General features: G+C 41.2%; 1 protein-coding gene across 2 annotated transcripts in view; it reads left to right on the plus strand.

Annotated features, from left to right (window-relative positions):
• Nucleotides 1-17,186, plus strand: part of LOC147030840 (insulin-like growth factor 1 receptor) — a 165,758-nt gene that overhangs the window by 126,034 nt on the left and 22,538 nt on the right. The window contains exons 7-19 of one of the 2 annotated variants that reach the window (XM_085875355.1): nucleotides 101-315; nucleotides 406-532; nucleotides 650-900; nucleotides 3,941-4,108; nucleotides 4,585-4,792; nucleotides 5,214-5,488; nucleotides 5,686-5,822; nucleotides 7,112-7,277; nucleotides 8,398-8,497; nucleotides 8,695-8,765; nucleotides 16,207-16,436; nucleotides 16,542-16,679; nucleotides 16,786-16,945. In XM_085875355.1, the coding sequence (XP_085731481.1) occupies nucleotides 101-315; nucleotides 406-532; nucleotides 650-900; nucleotides 3,941-4,108; nucleotides 4,585-4,792; nucleotides 5,214-5,488; nucleotides 5,686-5,822; nucleotides 7,112-7,277; nucleotides 8,398-8,497; nucleotides 8,695-8,765; nucleotides 16,207-16,436; nucleotides 16,542-16,679; nucleotides 16,786-16,945 (2,246 nt within the window). Of the gene's footprint in view, nucleotides 1-100; nucleotides 316-405; nucleotides 533-649; nucleotides 901-3,940; nucleotides 4,109-4,584; nucleotides 4,793-5,213; nucleotides 5,489-5,685; nucleotides 5,823-7,111; nucleotides 7,278-8,397; nucleotides 8,498-8,694; nucleotides 8,766-16,206; nucleotides 16,437-16,541; nucleotides 16,680-16,782; nucleotides 16,946-17,186 lie in introns of both variants that reach the window. The other variant, XM_085875354.1, reaches the window with a different exon arrangement.

The raw sequence follows: 17,186 nt of genomic DNA on the forward strand, positions 1-17,186 counted from the left end.
AATGAGCTGCTGAGTAAATGTTTAACAACCTACACCACATTGTGTGCACCGATTCAAATCTTGCATGAGTCTCAATTGTTTGTTTTGTTTTCTTTTGCAGCAAATACTCATTTTCTGTGATAGACAACCAGAATCTACAACAGCTCTGGGACTGGAACCATCACAAACTAACCATCAGTCAGGGCAAGATGTTTTTCCAACTTAATCCGAAGCTTTGCCTCTCTGAGATCCACCGCATGGAGGAAAAGACCGGCACCCAGGGGATGCATAAACCAACCGACATTTCGCCCAAGACAAACGGTGATCAAGCCTCCTGTAAGTTGTCTTTTTCTTCCTGCCTTTGTGATTTAATTAATGAAAAGTTTATGACTGGCTCTTACTGATGTGATCTTCCACACCTTACAGGTGAAAACACCGTGTTGGAATTCACTTCTATTGTCACACATAAAGAGCTGTTGAAGCTTGAATGGACGCCTTATAGACCTCCAGATTATCGGGACCTCCTGGGCTTTCTCATTTACTACAAGGAAGCGTGGGTTTTGCCCCTTTCCTCACATACATGTGACATCCTTTTTGTTATTTTGTGCTCGACTAGTGTCGGTCATGTTCGTCCCCACAGGCCATATAGCCCTCTCATGTCATCCCACAGGCTATACGAGAACGTCACCGAGTTTGATGGACAGGACGCCTGTGGCTCCAACAGTTGGACCTACATAGACGAGGAACCACCAGCTCTTACCAAAGGAAATGTTACAAATAATCCACGTACCCTGATTGTGAACCTCAAGCCCTGGACTCAATATGCGATCTTCGTCAAGGCCTACACCTTGACCACATCAGACAAGGGACAGAATCATGGTGCCAAGAGTAAAATCATCTACGTACGAACAAATGCTACAGGTAGGTCTAGCACCTGCTGATAAGACTTTAGTTTGACTTTAAAGCCTTAAAATTAACATGCATTGATATATGAGGAGGAATGACTTTCGATCGTGACCTATAGTATGCTGTGCACAAAAATGTTCAGGATATCGTATCAAGCAAAAAAGACCGAGCGTTCCGATTGTGCTCTGGGGTAACATGCGCCATTCTCCCACCAGTGCATGCTGCAGATCATCCAGCATTCCCTGTGGAATTTGATCATTATGGACAGCTCTCCCAAGAATGCCCCACATTTGTTTGATCAGGAAGGGGGTTGGCAACATCATTTGAAAGGCCATGGCAGAGTGACAAAACCTCTGGTCTGTATGAAATTGGTCGCGAATATGGTCCGACTGCAATATGCATCACTTTATTGGTGAACAAATCTCAGGCGATAACGTTGAGAAAATGGTATTACAATGAGCAGGAACAATGCTGTTCCTATATTGGACGCAGAAGCTGCAGTTTGGTTCGAGCTTTATCAGTTGTTCGGAAAGTGGTGAAAGAGCGATACGAGAGAGATGTGTTGATGTAATTTTGATGATGACTTAACATAATGAAATAGCCGAGAGGTCGCACAACGAACTTCTGACTTATTATGCATCCTGTTTGCTGGCACAGAATTGGAAAAATAATAAACGTCCGCTCTGTGTTTTTTTTTTTTCCAGACGTAATAAACCCTTCCAGACCCAGTTTTATGACATTATTGTTTCAATAAACACCTTGTAAGTACCTTTGGTCATTCGAAATTCCATTCACTTGGTAACGCTGCTTTTCTTCGGATCGGAACGCCTGTTTCCCAGCACGCATCAAATTGAGTGTCTCACCAATGCCCATTTTCCCGCAAGACGACAAAGACACTTTCACGATTATTGTAATCATTCATTTCCATGTTGCATTATTTTCCCTGCCTTTTCGAAACATCGCCATGCAGTTATATAATGTATACCAGAACGGCACTCGGTAGAGCGCATACCTCTACCAGGGTGAACAGTTTACGTTTTGTATCCATCCACTGTTAGGCGGACCTGGATCATGACCTGAACCAAAATTGAATCGGCTTGTTCTTGTCACCTAAACAACTTATTCACCCAAGATTTGTCACAACCCATCCACAACTTTTTGACAGATCATGTGATATATATATATATATATATATATATATATATATATATATATATATATATATATATATATATATATATATATATATAATTATTTGCCCCATCTCTCAATGGTGAAGAATCACTTAAAAAGATCTTCACCAAAATCGAATCAATTCGTCCTTGTCACACACCCAACCTGTCCAAAAAGTTTCGTCCGAATCCGTCCTCAACATCTTGAGATATCGTGCTCGCAGACAAACAAACAGCACTGAATATACAAAACCGCTGTCCACCTCTGGTGGCAGAGGTAATAATAGCACGATGAAACCTAAAAGCCGAGTCCCTGCAGTCTCAATGTCCGTCTCTTCACCCTCGGCCTCTGAAAGGGTTGAGAAGTCCCATGTTTTGTGCACTTTGTTTCCTGTAGGTCTCTCCAGTCCTGAAATGGAAGCACGATCTCCTGCAGCCGTGTTTGCTCAACTGTGCCCCTTACAGTTATGCATTTGTGGATGATGCAAGGTCATCTGTGGTAATATGAATGTCTGACTATTCCACCTTCATGCTCAGTGATGCCTGTACATTGTGTTAATGGTCCATCAATGATTTTGGAAACCAGAGTGATCATGAGCCATTCCTGTGTTTGGATCGTACTCTTTGATAGATGCATGCACACTGGCGTACACAGCTTGAATCTTGAGTCATCCCATGAGTATCACACCAGCCCATGTGACCCTTGCTCACCGCTTGTGATCATGTCCGTTAGTTATGGACAAAGTGATGCTTCCTCCATCGCCATGTTATTGGCCTGTACTACAAGAGTGGTTTTGCACAGTCGTCAGGAAATGTTGGTGAGCCCATCCTGTATGAGCTGCTGACAAAGAACTGCAGCCATTGCAAATCGGTTCCTCGGGCTACTGTTCATGTTTAATCTGTCATCGTCGTAATTTGTAGGCACTACAGGTCCTGTATTGGGTTCTTCAGGTTGTATGGAATCGCTGTCACAACTCTATGATCATAGACTGTGGCGTATCAATCCTAAAGGTAACTGATGCCTGTGTGGCCTCCACATCCATCTCAAGCCTACCAACTCTACTGTCGCATTCATTTTGTGTTTAGAACTTTTGACCTGGCATCGTCACACCGACCTATTTCAGTCCAATGCAGGATTAAACAGTCGTCACTCTCATCTCATGATGAGGGGCCTTTGGCATGCTCACCATGCTTGGCAAATGTAGGTTGGTGATGCTCAGGGCAGGAATTTTGTAATTTAGCCAAGGTGCCAGTACTAACTTCTCCACTCTTCATCAAAAGACACTGTGGGATCTTTAGCATCCACCAGTACCAATAAATACAGGCAGATGGCTCCCCCAGCTTAATGACCATCCAAGGGGACTGTGCTCTCGGTGACGCAATGCCCTGCCTGCGGAACACCAATCTGAAGGTTTTATAGTCCGGTCGAGAATCAAACCTAGACCAGATGGTTCAGAGGCAATGAGCTACGTCCGTGCCAACTGGTATGGCCTACCCGGAATTGAAGCAGTGGGAGTCAAAGTTGACCCTCTTTCATACCCGATTCCATTTCAGCACATAATACGGGGCATGCACCCCAGGTAACTTACTGTGAGCTACACGTGTGAGAATTTGGCTAACGTCAAGTGCTTAGCTTGTGAATAAGCGATAAAATATTAATGTGCAAGACCATTTGAATAATTGAGCTGGCTTTCATATTTTTGTGCACAAATGAGAAGGAAGTAACTACCTTGGAGAAAAAAAATCATTACATTTTTAGTTCTGTCCAATATTGAAACAAGATACCCACACATGGTCTTTCCTTTGTTCATTGTTGCACACCCAATGAAGTTATGCTTTGAAATCTCACTTTTTGGTGTGTGTGTGTCTGTCTTCACTTTTAGTGCCCACTGTTCCTCATGATGTAGTTTCTATCTCCAACTCGCCATCTCAACTCACCGTGAAGTGGAAACCACCCACGAAGATCAATGGAAAAACGGTGTACTACCAAGTTAAATGGCAACGGCAGGCAGAATCGCGAGAACGGCACGAGGTCAATTACTGCTCCCTGGGTAGGTGGGAAGAGGAGGGCTGTAGCAATTGCTGAAGTTATGTCTGTTTGATTTTGAAGAGTGGTTAATCAACATATTTTCAGCTGAAGAACTGAGGTCATAAAAACCTTGAGAAAAGGGCTAGGAGAGATTGCAATCTCTGATTTTATGGGATTTCTTGAATGATAATTAACTTGGGTGATTCTTCAACTCTGCTTATGGTGTTTTGCTTCCCTTTCGGTGCTATGTATGACCTCTCGAGCATAAACCATCAACCCGTCTTGCAAGGAATATCTTCCAACAAAAGGAAGTTCATTTTCAGTGCTTTGATTTCAAATAAAACATTTGTCGAATTTTTCTGTGTCGTTCTGTTTTTGATAATACAAAGAAGCTCATGCACACAGAGGCTTGTTGGCCCATCATGCTTGTTTTTATATGATCAAAATTGTAATTTTAATTTTCATCTCTTCTCTGGGTGCCTTCATATCCCACCTCAGGACTCAAAGTTCCAATCCGTGAACACCCAACAGACACCATGGAAGGAACTGCTGATGCGAAGCAGAACGAATCGATGGCAGGTGCACCGTCACCCAGCAACTGTTGCGCGTGTCCCAAATCAGAACGTGAACTGGAGAAGGAACGAGAAGACGCGGAGTTTCAGAAAGCCTTTGAAGACTTCCTGCATAATCAAATATTCATGCCGAGGTGAACACTGCGATTGAACTTAATCATATGTTTTCACGTCGTCGTAGCGGTGATCCAGCCTGTTTGATGTTCTCCTAAACTAACCCTTGATTCACTTTACCTTTATTGTTAAGCCTGGTGTTGGCTTAGTGGTTAGGGTAGCTGGTTTGGGATCATAGGGTCCTGAGTCTGAGCCCCGTTGGCTGCTGAACCAACACCGGGTGGGGTCGACTCAGCCTGTCATCCTTCCCAGGTCAGCGAACTGAGTACCAGTGTACCGGTAGAGGGGCACAGCATCAGTGGCACAGCCAAGCTCCAAGAAATGATAGCTACCCAGCAGCCAAGCTGTCACACGCAAGAACAGAACCTTTATTGTTCCCTCTTCTTCCTCTTTGCATCAAATGTTTTGCTTACTTGAGCTCGTATCATGTGATTCCTCCAGGACAAGTGAAACCCGCCACCGGCGGTCCTTGGTAGACAACATGACGTTTTCCGCTAACAGCACGTTGGTTACAACATCATCGCCGACCATGAGGCCGACACAAGCAGCGAAGCTAGAGGAGTTTCACGTCAATGAGACTCGGGTTTTCAATGACCAGATGGTGATCTCTGACCTGCGACACTTCACCGTGTACCGCATTGAGGTGTACGCCTGCAACAATGAAGTTACGGAGTGCAGTTTCCCCAGCTACGTGTTTGCCAAGACCTTACCCAAACGTATGCTTTTCCTGCCTCATCGCTCGTTTCTCTGTTAAATATGCATGAGATTGGAAATGGGATGTGGGGGGAGGGATGGTAAGTTTAATGTATAGACCAATTTGATGCTGAAGGTGAGGACCAGAGAGAATGAAGCGAGTTTCTCGTGCTTAGAATAAGATCTTTGGTTACGCTCAACCCTCGTATCTTTTCTACAGACCAAGCGGATGATATCCCAGGCACAGTAAATGTGACGGTTTCGGAGGACAATGTGGTCTACCTGCAGTGGTTCGAGCCTCCTGAGCCAAATGGCCTCATCACCATTTATGAGATCCTCTACCAAAGAAACAACGATGTAGGTTTAGACACACGTCTTGTCGATGTAAAATGTGTTTCGTGATTTGGAAGGAACGCCTCCAACTGTCTCCTGTATTTTTCAGCGTACAAGTCGATACTTTGTTTCCTGGAACTCCAGACCTCAATTTGTACTCAGAATAGACTTATGTATGGTTTAAGACATTGAATTGCATAATGGGAAAAAAAATTGCAAAGTGTGATGATTTCTGAAATAAATTGTGTAATTTTTATTTTAAAAAACACTCCAGAGATAATTTCCCGGAATGTTTGTCGATTGGATGAGCAATTGAACATTCATCCGCTCGCTGATGCATGCAAAACTATCCAATCATTAACGAGCACGCACTCACCAATTACATTTGATCCATCCCTTTCAATCCCAATCACATGTATCCATCCTCACTGCATTATCTCAAAATGCCTCCCGTAAAGTCACGCAAGTCGTACACGGCAAATTTTAAGTTGGAAGTCGTTGAGGAAAATGGGGGGAATATGGCTGTGCACAGGAAATACTGTGTTGGTGAGAAATGTGTTCGAGACTGGCGTAAAGTGAAGGATACGTTGCGGACTACCAAGAACACCAAGAAGGTTAATCTTGGTTGCAAAGCTACGTGAACAAACATTGAGGATAAGTTATTACAATAAGTGTCGGGTGTTAAGGTTTATTAAGGAGACGTGAACTGCGACAAAACGAACTGCTGCTGATGATTTGTCGCTTGTTTTAAATACTGCACCCCTGTATGATAACAAACATGTTGAAAAACGATTCATATTTCTAATTTTTCCGAAGGGTCGTCCCACAATGTAATTCAAATAATATGCATAAAACAGGTCATTGGTATGCATGACTGAGGACGTACTGTAGGCAGTGATGGCGTTGTGACATTGTCAGGGAGGGATGAGCACCTCCATTGTTATTACTGGACAGTTTTGCTCATTACTGTGGTTTATTTTGCTTCGTATCGTGCTCCAAATCGACTTATCTATGAACGAAGGAAAGAAAAATGGGGAAAAATTAGCCAATTCGACTTGTACGCCGAAAAATACAGAAATTCTAACTTGTCTTTGTTCCCTTTTTCTAATTTGAAAAAGTTTGAAATTCTAGAATTGAAATTCTAATTTGTCTTTGTTCCCTTTTTCTAATTTGAAAAAGTTTGAAATTCTAGAATTGAAATTCTAATTTTAAAAAAAAAGTATTTGTTCCGCTTTCCTGCTTTCTTTCTCCCTATTCATCTCTCGTCAAAGAGAGTAAGTGTTTTATTCTGTGATCTCGCACTACCCCGGCAGGCAGAGCAGCAGCAGTGCGTGTCATGGATCAAGTACCGTAATCATAAAAAAGGATACATTTTCCACAACCTACTTCCTGGAAACTACACAGCACAAGTCCGAGCCACCTCTTTGGCAGGAAATGGTTCTTGGACCGAGCCAGTTTACTTCAAAGTACACAACCCTGGTAATCAAGTCACCACCCTTGGCCTATCTTTTTACCTTTTATTTTTGGCTAGTCGATCTTGTCTACCCTTATTATCAGTATTTCCGTCGATTTGTTTGTCTGTCTGTCTGTATGTATGTCTGTTCGGTCCAGTGCTCCATTAATACAATGGCGATTTCGATGAAACTTGGTTGGTAGGTTCATACCATGACCTAATTGTATGCAAATGAGAACCGTTACTATGGACCCATCCGTTGCCTAGCAACGGATCTTTGAAATTTTCAAAAAAAATCTCAAAAATTAATTTTATCGAAAATCAAAAATTGGGCCATGAGTGACTGTGGGCAGTACATTCAGCCATATTGTCAAACATTCCCAGCCGGATCCTATGAAAACTGTCGGAGAAGATAGACTTTGAATAAACCCTGGTCGAAAACAATAAAAAAACGAATTTCGTTATATGTCAGAGACTATGAGTCAGATATACATGAAACTGGTATGGTAGGTTCATGGTATGTCCTAGTTATGTGTGAGAAAGAACCGTTGCTATAGACGCTTTTGTTGGCTAGTAACGGCTGAAAAACGAATAAATTTGACTTGATCGACTACCCATGTCCGCCTACCGGCTTGTATTTTTGTAACTTTGAAAGGGATTTTTTGGACCGAGTCAGTTTACTTCCTTGTACAAAACCCTAGTAATTAACAGTCCACACCCTTGGCCTATCTTTTTTGTTTTGATTTTTTAAACTTTTATAATGGAATATTTTACATCCAAATGGATTTTTTGTTTCTTCCTTTTGCTGACGCTTTCTCATGAGCGGGAGTAAGATTTTTGTAAACCGGGTTGAGTACATTTTGAACTTCATTAGCGCCAAATTGTTTTCGTCCACACAAAATACCATGATGTGTGAATAAATTTTCAAGCTGAGTGGGTTTGTTGAAAATTGACTTTGTGCTTTTGCAAAACCTGAGAAAAAGGTGGTCTAGTTTACACCGTATGGAACACAACACTGCTCAACGCCAACACATTGCCAGGTTTTTAATACATGATTGGTTATTTCTGTGGCATTTGTTAGAAACGTATATCTTGTAAATTCTCATGTTACCTCCTCCCTTCCATTTTAACCCCTGTTTCACGTAGTTATTCCAACTTACTTCCTGCCAACCATCATCGCTATTGTCATCTTCTTGGTGCTGCTGGCTGTGCTTTTTCCAGCCCTCTATTTTGTCTTCAAGAAAAAGTATGAAACAACACGTTTACGGTATCCTTCCATTTCAAAATCCTTCTTTCGTTTTTAGTTATTTCATTTTCCTGATCATAAAGCCCACAACCCTGCATTGAACCAGCAGGAGGGAATCTTGTCTGATGCAAAAGATGGAATTTGTAATGAAGCGATTCGAGTGAAGTCTTGAAACCTCCATGTTTGTGTTTGTGCAGGACAGAGGGAGCTCTACCCAATGGTACCCTGTATGCGTCCGTGAATCCTGAATACATGAGCACAAATGAAGGTGAGCAGCTCGTCGTGTGTCCCCAGACTTCCTTTTGTTTCACTTTGATTTGCTAACTGGCAATTGAAAAAGCAAAATTGACATGAGATGGAGATTATCATTATTCAGGGAGAAGCAAAGCATCAGGGGTTGGCATTGATGTGGATTTTTTTTTAACCCACCTTGTTGTGATCGTTGAAGGATTCTACCTGGCCGGTTGTGGAATCCTATTTGACTTCAGGCAGAGTTAAACATTTGTCCGATTTGGTTATAAAATCCTGCATAAAACCCATTGACACTAATAAAACCGACGTCCACACAAGTCCTTCCTTGTGAAACAATTTATTTTCTAATTATACACCATACACTTTTCACCCTCATACAATGAACTTAAGAATCCCCATTGATGGCAATATTATTTGGTTCTATTTCATTTATTCTTACTTTTAGTAAACAGTTAGACCAACCCGATTCAATTCACTTCCACATTACATCAGCCAGTTTTATTCTAACTTGGTACTTGGTCAGTTCCGAGGAGCACAAGCCACTGAGATTCTAATACTTCCTCAGGTACTTGCACTGAAACAATTTTACATTTCAAAGCATTTTATACTTTCATGAGAGAGTGATGGGGGCTATCAACCCAGACTGCAGAGGTGTCCTTAAGACGAGAAGCCACTTCGTACATTTCGAGGCAAAGGTTCGCTGTTATCAGCTTAGGTCACAACCGCCCCAGACGAAGACATTTATCATCATTTAGGGCAAAAGTCTCTTGGCCAGAAAGGACAGCCAATTCAACTTGTAGCATAAAAGTTACATTTCTAAAACTCCATTTGTTACAATTTAGAATACATCAATATAAATTTTTTCCCCCACACTTCCCCGTTTTTTTTTTGTTTTTTTTTAAGAAAAATTTGAATAATTTTTCTTACACATGATTACCATGTCCCGTTCCTGAAGGAGAAAACATTTACATTACTCAAGTTCAATCAACAATGGCAGCGAGTGCTCATATCAGAAAATGAGTGAGTTTCCATTTAATTTATGGCTTGTTCATCAGCATGTGTCACACATTGAAAAAATACTACCCGAAGTCAGAAGATAAACAGGTCAGGGTGTGGAGAGAGCAGCACCCAACGGGAAACACAATCGAAGCACTCCTTGAGCTGAGGAGAAGGTAGATGTGGGCAAGTACAAGCTTGGGCCGGACACTGGGTTGAAGGAGACGAAAAGGAACACATGTTGTAAACGACTCGCAGTGTGGAACTCCAGGCCTGTCGTACATTGAAGCAACCACAGCAAGTTCACGATGTATTTGCAGAGCGGCAATCGAGAGTGTGGCTGAGAACATTCCTCCACACAGGCACCACACAACGCCGACGTTAAGACTTTGCTCAACCTTCTCCTCAGTGGGTTTTTTCTTTCTTTTTCCCACATTGCTCCATCTTATCTCCTCAGGAAGGGGCATGATCACGTGTTGAATGCTCAATCACCAAAATCTGGGTTCTCACATCGTCCAATCTTTGTGTGGAAGTTCTTTCCAAGCTTCATTTAGACGAAATCGTACATTTCATAGTTTAACTGCGTTCAACACTCTGAAACAAAGAAAACCAAAGTTAACATCGAGTAAACATCATCAGTAAACATCATGGGCTCATGTATTTCCACAAGACTGACAAAGGTTCTTCCAAAGCATTCAACTTGCATTGTCAATATTTTATCTCTTTCCTTATTATTTACCTAAATGACAACTAAAATATACAGAAATCTCAGTTGTATGTGTACTCAAAACATTCATCTCATTTGCTATTTCCATGTAAAAGCAAACAGTCTTTATCAGGGTTCCAATTTGCGATCAATAATTCTTTTCACAAAGATATTCCATCATTTATCCCAAAATATGAAAGTAATCTATTTCTTCAAGAACCGAATCCAAATCGATTTTGCACAGTTACCATTTTAACATTCACATCTACTAAACAAGTTACAGTTTCATTCACAAATAGTTCCAGAGCAACTGCCATTTTTTTTTTAATCTTGATTTAATTCTCAGTAACTTCTCCTTATCCTCAATTAACAGATTGACAAGGGTTTTTTTTCATGAGCTTAGTCTGAAAGTAACTAACACAGTTACCGCACAACCCCAATTTGAGAGTTCCACTCCACTCGGCCATCCTGACATCGAGTTGTCGAGCTGCAGAGCGTCCTTGGCTGCAGAGCGTAAAATATCTCAAACATAATGTTTAACCAATCTCTCGAAAACAACACTCTGAATTGCATCGACATTTTAAATCTCTGACATTTTTCCATCTATCCACTTCTCTCTCACCAAAACAGCAAACATGCTGCCATTTTTCCAACTCACATACACAAACCATCTATCACTTCCTCTGACCTTCTCAATTACGAATCCATTTTCCTTTATCAAAACAAATAAATCATTTTAAACAGCTGTACAAAAATTGTTAAATCACTTGTCAAATCTGTCATCAGGCGAATATCATTTAAATTGCAGCTCAAACACTCTGTCTACACATGTAACTAGACCCTCACCAAACTTTATCCCAGTCTTTAAAAAGCATCTTAAACTTCAGACTAATAAACATCCAATCTCTCTTAAACAACTTTTTGGTCAAAACAATAAAATATTTCCTTTTAAAATCCATAAGTCAAAAATTAAATCTTCAGCGTCTATCCAATTAAATCATGAATTTACCTTGACTGAATCGATCAAAGGGTTACACTGGGTTGGTTGCCATTGCCTTCCCAGCACAAGTTCAGGAAACCTCAACATTCGCAGACGAATAAAACAATATGCCTATTTCAACGTCCATCCGAGGGCATCATCAATTATCTGTGAATTGCCCCACGTGCTAAACATCATCAAATCATTAAAAATCATTCCAAATCACGTTTCTACATTTAAATCACATCTTTTAAGTACAATGGTTACAACTCAGATCAAATATTCGAAACATTTCTGACACGTCCTCTGAGCTTGCTCAGCACTTAAACCTGCCGGGTTGTGTAATTACAAATCATCACAATGCCAGCGAGAGCTCACCTCCCAAGACTTCACGTTCCGAATATATCCTACATTTACAATTGTTATTTCAATTTATTCAAAATCCCTATGGTTTTAAAATAAAACTTCAACACTTTTTCCCGAAATGGACTTCACTTTAAACAGATTCAGTAGAGAGGGTGCACTACAAACACCAAGTAACAAGGAACAGGAAGTTCTCTCCACATCCGGTGGGAAGAAAAAAAGAAAAACTCTGACTGGCAAAACCCACAGTTTAGCATTACTCTGTCATGGCTTCAACACACACACTAAACAGCATTGCATCTCATAGACTCGCGTGTGATGACGTGACAAATACCAATCACATTTCTATCTCATTTTAAAGTCATTGCCAACTGCATGCACACTTCGACACAATAGCCGCCATCCTCTTGAATCTGCATATGAATCAAATTTCACACTTAAAGCTAAGACTCAAACACAGACTCGGTATCAAGACATGCCACCCCCCACAGATCCAGTGGATGGGGCGAGCTGCAGTGTCGCAGCTTGCGACCTTCGCGTGGAAATACAACGCCAAGAATGCATAACATGCCAACCCAAACAGACCCACAGCTCAACTCAGCACGAGTTAAAATATCATCAAAATCCCAACAGAACACGTTTCATTGCAGTGAATATTGGACTCGCAGAAGTTTAATTTTTTTTCTCAGAAACACATGCATCTCAATGCAAATCACCAACCACGCTCCCAGCCGGTCAATCGTCTCCTGCACTCTACAAAACGTTTCGTGCAAATCATTGCATTTACAAATCCGTAAAACCACGCAATATAATATAACAACCTCACTGCCAACAAACTTCCAGTGAGTTCAATGAACAAAAAGTAACTCATAACTCTTACAAACAGGTAACTTATAATATTTATCTATTTTAACCCTATCTCGGCGTCTCGGCCATGTCCTCGGCCTCTCTCTCACAGCCGGTCCGTATCAATGCAAACATGTGGCATGTCGCTTCATCATTCCCATTTAATTACTCGTCTAGCTCCTCGTCGAGCCTCTTCTTGTCATCTGACTCCTCTTCTTCTCCAGCATTTTTCTAAAACAACTACAGTACTTATCGTTTACTTTAAAACGGACTCTCTCTGCCGGATCATCTTCTTTCTAACAATAAAATTATCTGACACTGAACTTTTCTTTGTTCAAAATGCGTGACCTGCTGAGAGCGCTCTCCCTTACCTTCGCTCAAGCACTTGTCGTTCCTCCAGGCACTGCCTCCGGCAGATTAAGCACCTCCGGTCATGAGCACCGCACCATGTCGGTTCGAATCCGAGTCACGGCATCAACTGACGTGGATTTTTTAAACCCACCTTGTTGTGATCGTTGTCCTCCTGAAGGATTCTAACTGGCCGATTGTGGAATCCTATTTGACTTCAGGCAGAGTTTAACGTTTGTCCGATTTGGTTATAAAATCCTGCATAAAACCCATTGACACTGATAAAACTGATGTCCACACAAGTCCTTCCTTGTGAAACAATTTATTTTCTAATTATCCACCATACACTTTTCACCCTCATACAATGAACTTAAGAATCCCCATTAATTGCAATATTATTTGGTTCTATTTCATTTATTCTTACTTTAGTTAACAGTTAGACCAACCCGATTCAATTCACTTCCACATTACATCAGAGAGTTTTATTCTAACTTGGTACTTGGTCAGTTCCAAGGAGTACAAGCCACTGAGATACTATACTTCCTCAAGTACTTTCACTGAAACAATTTAACATTTCAAAGCATTTTATACTTTCATGACAGAGTGGTGGGGGCTATCAACCCAGACTGCAGACGTGTCCTTTAGACGAAAAGCCACTTCGTACATTTCTAGGAAAAGGTTCGCTGTTATCAGCTCAGGTCACTCCGCTCCAGACCAAGACATTTATCATCATTTAGGGAAAAAGTCTCTTGGCCAGAAAGGACAGCCAATTCAACTTGAAGCATAAAAGTTACATTTCTGAAACTCCATTTGTTACAATTTAAAATACATTAATATAAATTTCCCCCCCCACAGCATCTAAGTCGGACGCTCGTACCTGGGTTAAAACAACTGATTTAATTTTTAAGGTCTTATACTGACCTCGGCATGGAATATCTTGCATCCAGGTTTGATGTTTAGACCGTTTTTTTAATGGCTTTCATTTGAAATGGCAGCGGACGTGCGACATCATTTGTATGCGTTATCTCGTGAGTTTAGATGGATATATATGTACAATATATATATATATTTTTAACATAAAAAATATATATTAAAAAAATATATATATATATAATATATCTATTGATAATTCCAGCAGTGTGTGTGTATGTGTGTATGTGTATGTGTATGTGTATGTGTGTGTGTGTGTGTGTGTGTGTGTGTGTGTGTGTGTGTGTGTGTGTGTGTGTGTGTGTGTGTGTGTGTGTGTGTGTGTCTTTGACCGCTGTTTCTCGACAACCACTGGTCCGATCTAATTGAAACTTGCCAGGTATATTGCTGGGGCCCTGAGGATGTGCCTTTTCAAGGTTTGATATTAATCGGACAAGTGCTTCCCAAGTTATGGCCATTTATTTACCAACCAATGACAGGACACGTTGCTGCGTAGGCGTGACCATTGGGGGAAGAGATCCTCAGCCGCATTCCCCATTATGGGTTACAACATACGGACTTCCGGATAGTGATGACACTGTATTCTAATAATTTCTCGATTTCTTATGCGCATTTATAGATATACACAATGACCCAATCCAGTCATCGTTTACGAGAGCGAAGGAACGGCCTGTGTGGTTCTTGTTTCTGGCTCGCGGTTTGAAAGTTTTTTCTTTTTTTGCACGTACGGCCACGCATGTACGTGCACGTACCGGTATAAATTTTTAAAAAAAATTATATATATTATATATAATATACATATATATATATATATATATATATATATATGTATATATATATAAAACATATATGCACCTATTCCTTGATTTTGATGTTTTTACCATATATTATATCATTAATACAAGAACTCATGCTTTTAAAATCCTTCAATTGAAATTATTACTTTTAAAAGGCACAGTTTATGGATAGGTTGAGGGAGCAAGGTTTGAGGAGGAGAGGTAAATCGTGGTTGAGATGGGAAAGTTGTGTAAGGAGCGATATCAATAAGGTGGATAAAGATGGCCGAGGACAGGGGGAAGTGGAGGAGTATTATGGTCGAGGCAGGCCAGAAGCTTGATACCGTTGGACCTCACTCCTTATTAGGAGAAGAGGAAGAAGAAGAAGAAGTTTCATGGCTGATTTTGACATGCAAATCCAAATATAACTATCCCGAGGGAATTATGTGCTGCATTCCCGATGGTCCAACTGACCTTCTTGCTGCGATTCGATCGTAAGCAGGGTTGATGAGCCCTTTTTCATTTTATTTTTACATTGCTCTCAGGCTCATGGAGGAGCTTGCACATTGATTATGGGCAGGACAAGAATGGGAGAGCCCGGCAGTGCACTTTTCTGTGAATCACAAAGACGTTTGTGGGTGATGGATAGTTCAACATGGTGCATGTTTGTGCAGGGATATATAGCAGCTCAATACATAAAATAGTATTTTGAACTGAGGTTCCTACGGGATATGGATTCAGATGCCAATCTGAAACAGGTCACTCTGCTTTGGTGAATTGTGAATGTTTTGAATGGTTACTTGGTTTATCTAAAACTAAACAATTATTTTTTTTACTCCTGGACCAAACCACTCATTATTACCCTTGCCAGAGGAGAGGATATTGCATTTTGGTTTGTTTGTCTGTTTGTTTATCCGCACAGAACATGAGTACGTGTATTAATTACATGAGACCCTTTAAAACCCTGCCAACCCTGAGACATGTTAAGACCATGAAGACCTTTTAAGGACCACAAAGACCCAGAGGACCCAAAATACCCATTGGACTGAAAAGACCTGGAGGACCCAAAATACCCAGAGGACCCAAAAGACCCCAACGAGTCTGAGGACCTTTCATTTGGTACATCCATTTATTTTCCACACAAAATACACCACATAAAACAAGTCCTGGTGAGGGTCTGCAATCTCCGATTGCTCTTTCTTGGTGCATTTTGAGATCATTTGATCAACTGGCCTCTTAGCTCCTGCATGTGGTCTTGTACATCCTCCAGTTTTATTTTCTACAATGACCAAGACTAATAAAGCTTAAACAGGAGTAAAATTTTTCAAAGGATATTTTGATGATGTTATTCATGACGTTCAGAGATGAAGGAGTTAATTAAGAGGTGAGTTCCGATATAGTCTACAATGATGCTGTCAAATAACGTTCGACATATGATTCAAAGATGACGAGAGGTTTTGATTAATGCCACCCCCATCCCCTCTCCTTCCCCCCCACTCCCACAATCCCACAGTGTATGTACCAGACGAGTGGGAAATGGCCCGAGAAAAAATAAAGCTCATCAGGGAGCTGGGCCAAGGCTCCTTTGGGATGGTTTACGAAGGCATAGCATACAATGTGGTGGAAGGAGAGGCAGAAACTTCTGTGGCCGTGAAGACTGTGAATGAGAAAGCAAGCATGCGAGATCGCATTGAATTCCTCAATGAAGCCTCCGTCATGAAAGCCTTTAGCTGTCACCATGTGGTACTTACAATTTCAAAGCTTGACGAAACCAAAATATGGTTTTGTATTCTCACCTGGATTATTAATTCAGCAGGTGCTGATCTTTTCCATTTCTCTCTTGTCCAGGTACATTTGCGAGGAGTCGTGTCACAAGGCCAGCCCACTCTTGTCGTCATGGAGTTGATGACCCATGGGGACCTTAAAAGTTACCTCCGCTCACTTCGCCAAAATGTCAACGGTGGACAGGATAGACGGAGCAATGAAGTGAGGAAGAGTGAAAAGCAGGAAGTTATGGTGAAACTTGCAGTTGGAAAAGATTTGAACTATCCTACATTCTCTTATACATATTGGTCTCACTCCCATCCAGCAGAGCGAGAGCTACCAGGCACCGCTGACCTTGCAAACCATGCTGCAAATGGCAGGGGAGATTGCAGATGGCATGGCTTACCTCAATGCCAAGAAGTACGTGCACCGTGACTTGGCAGCACGCAATTGCATGGTGGCCGAGGACTACACAGTTAAGATTGGAGGTAAGGTCGCATGTTGAAAAACCCTCCGTTTTTAACAACCTATGGAAAAAAAAAATTAAATCCTTTTGAAAAATCTTTCACTACGTCTACGTAGTGAAAGCACCTACGTCTCTTTGAGGGAATTCTGAGAAATATGTTGCATCTGAGACTGATTGTGAGATTGTTTTAATTCCACGAAAGTGATTTTGAATGAATTGTGTTTGAATAAGATGATGTTGGTGTGAATCTCTTAGTTATCTAT

This window comes from Eptatretus burgeri, chromosome 3, assembly GCF_056783735.1.
Source record: "Eptatretus burgeri isolate ZD-2024b chromosome 3, Ebu_testis_v1, whole genome shotgun sequence".
NCBI classification, from domain to species: Eukaryota; Metazoa; Chordata; class Myxini; order Myxiniformes; family Myxinidae; genus Eptatretus; species Eptatretus burgeri.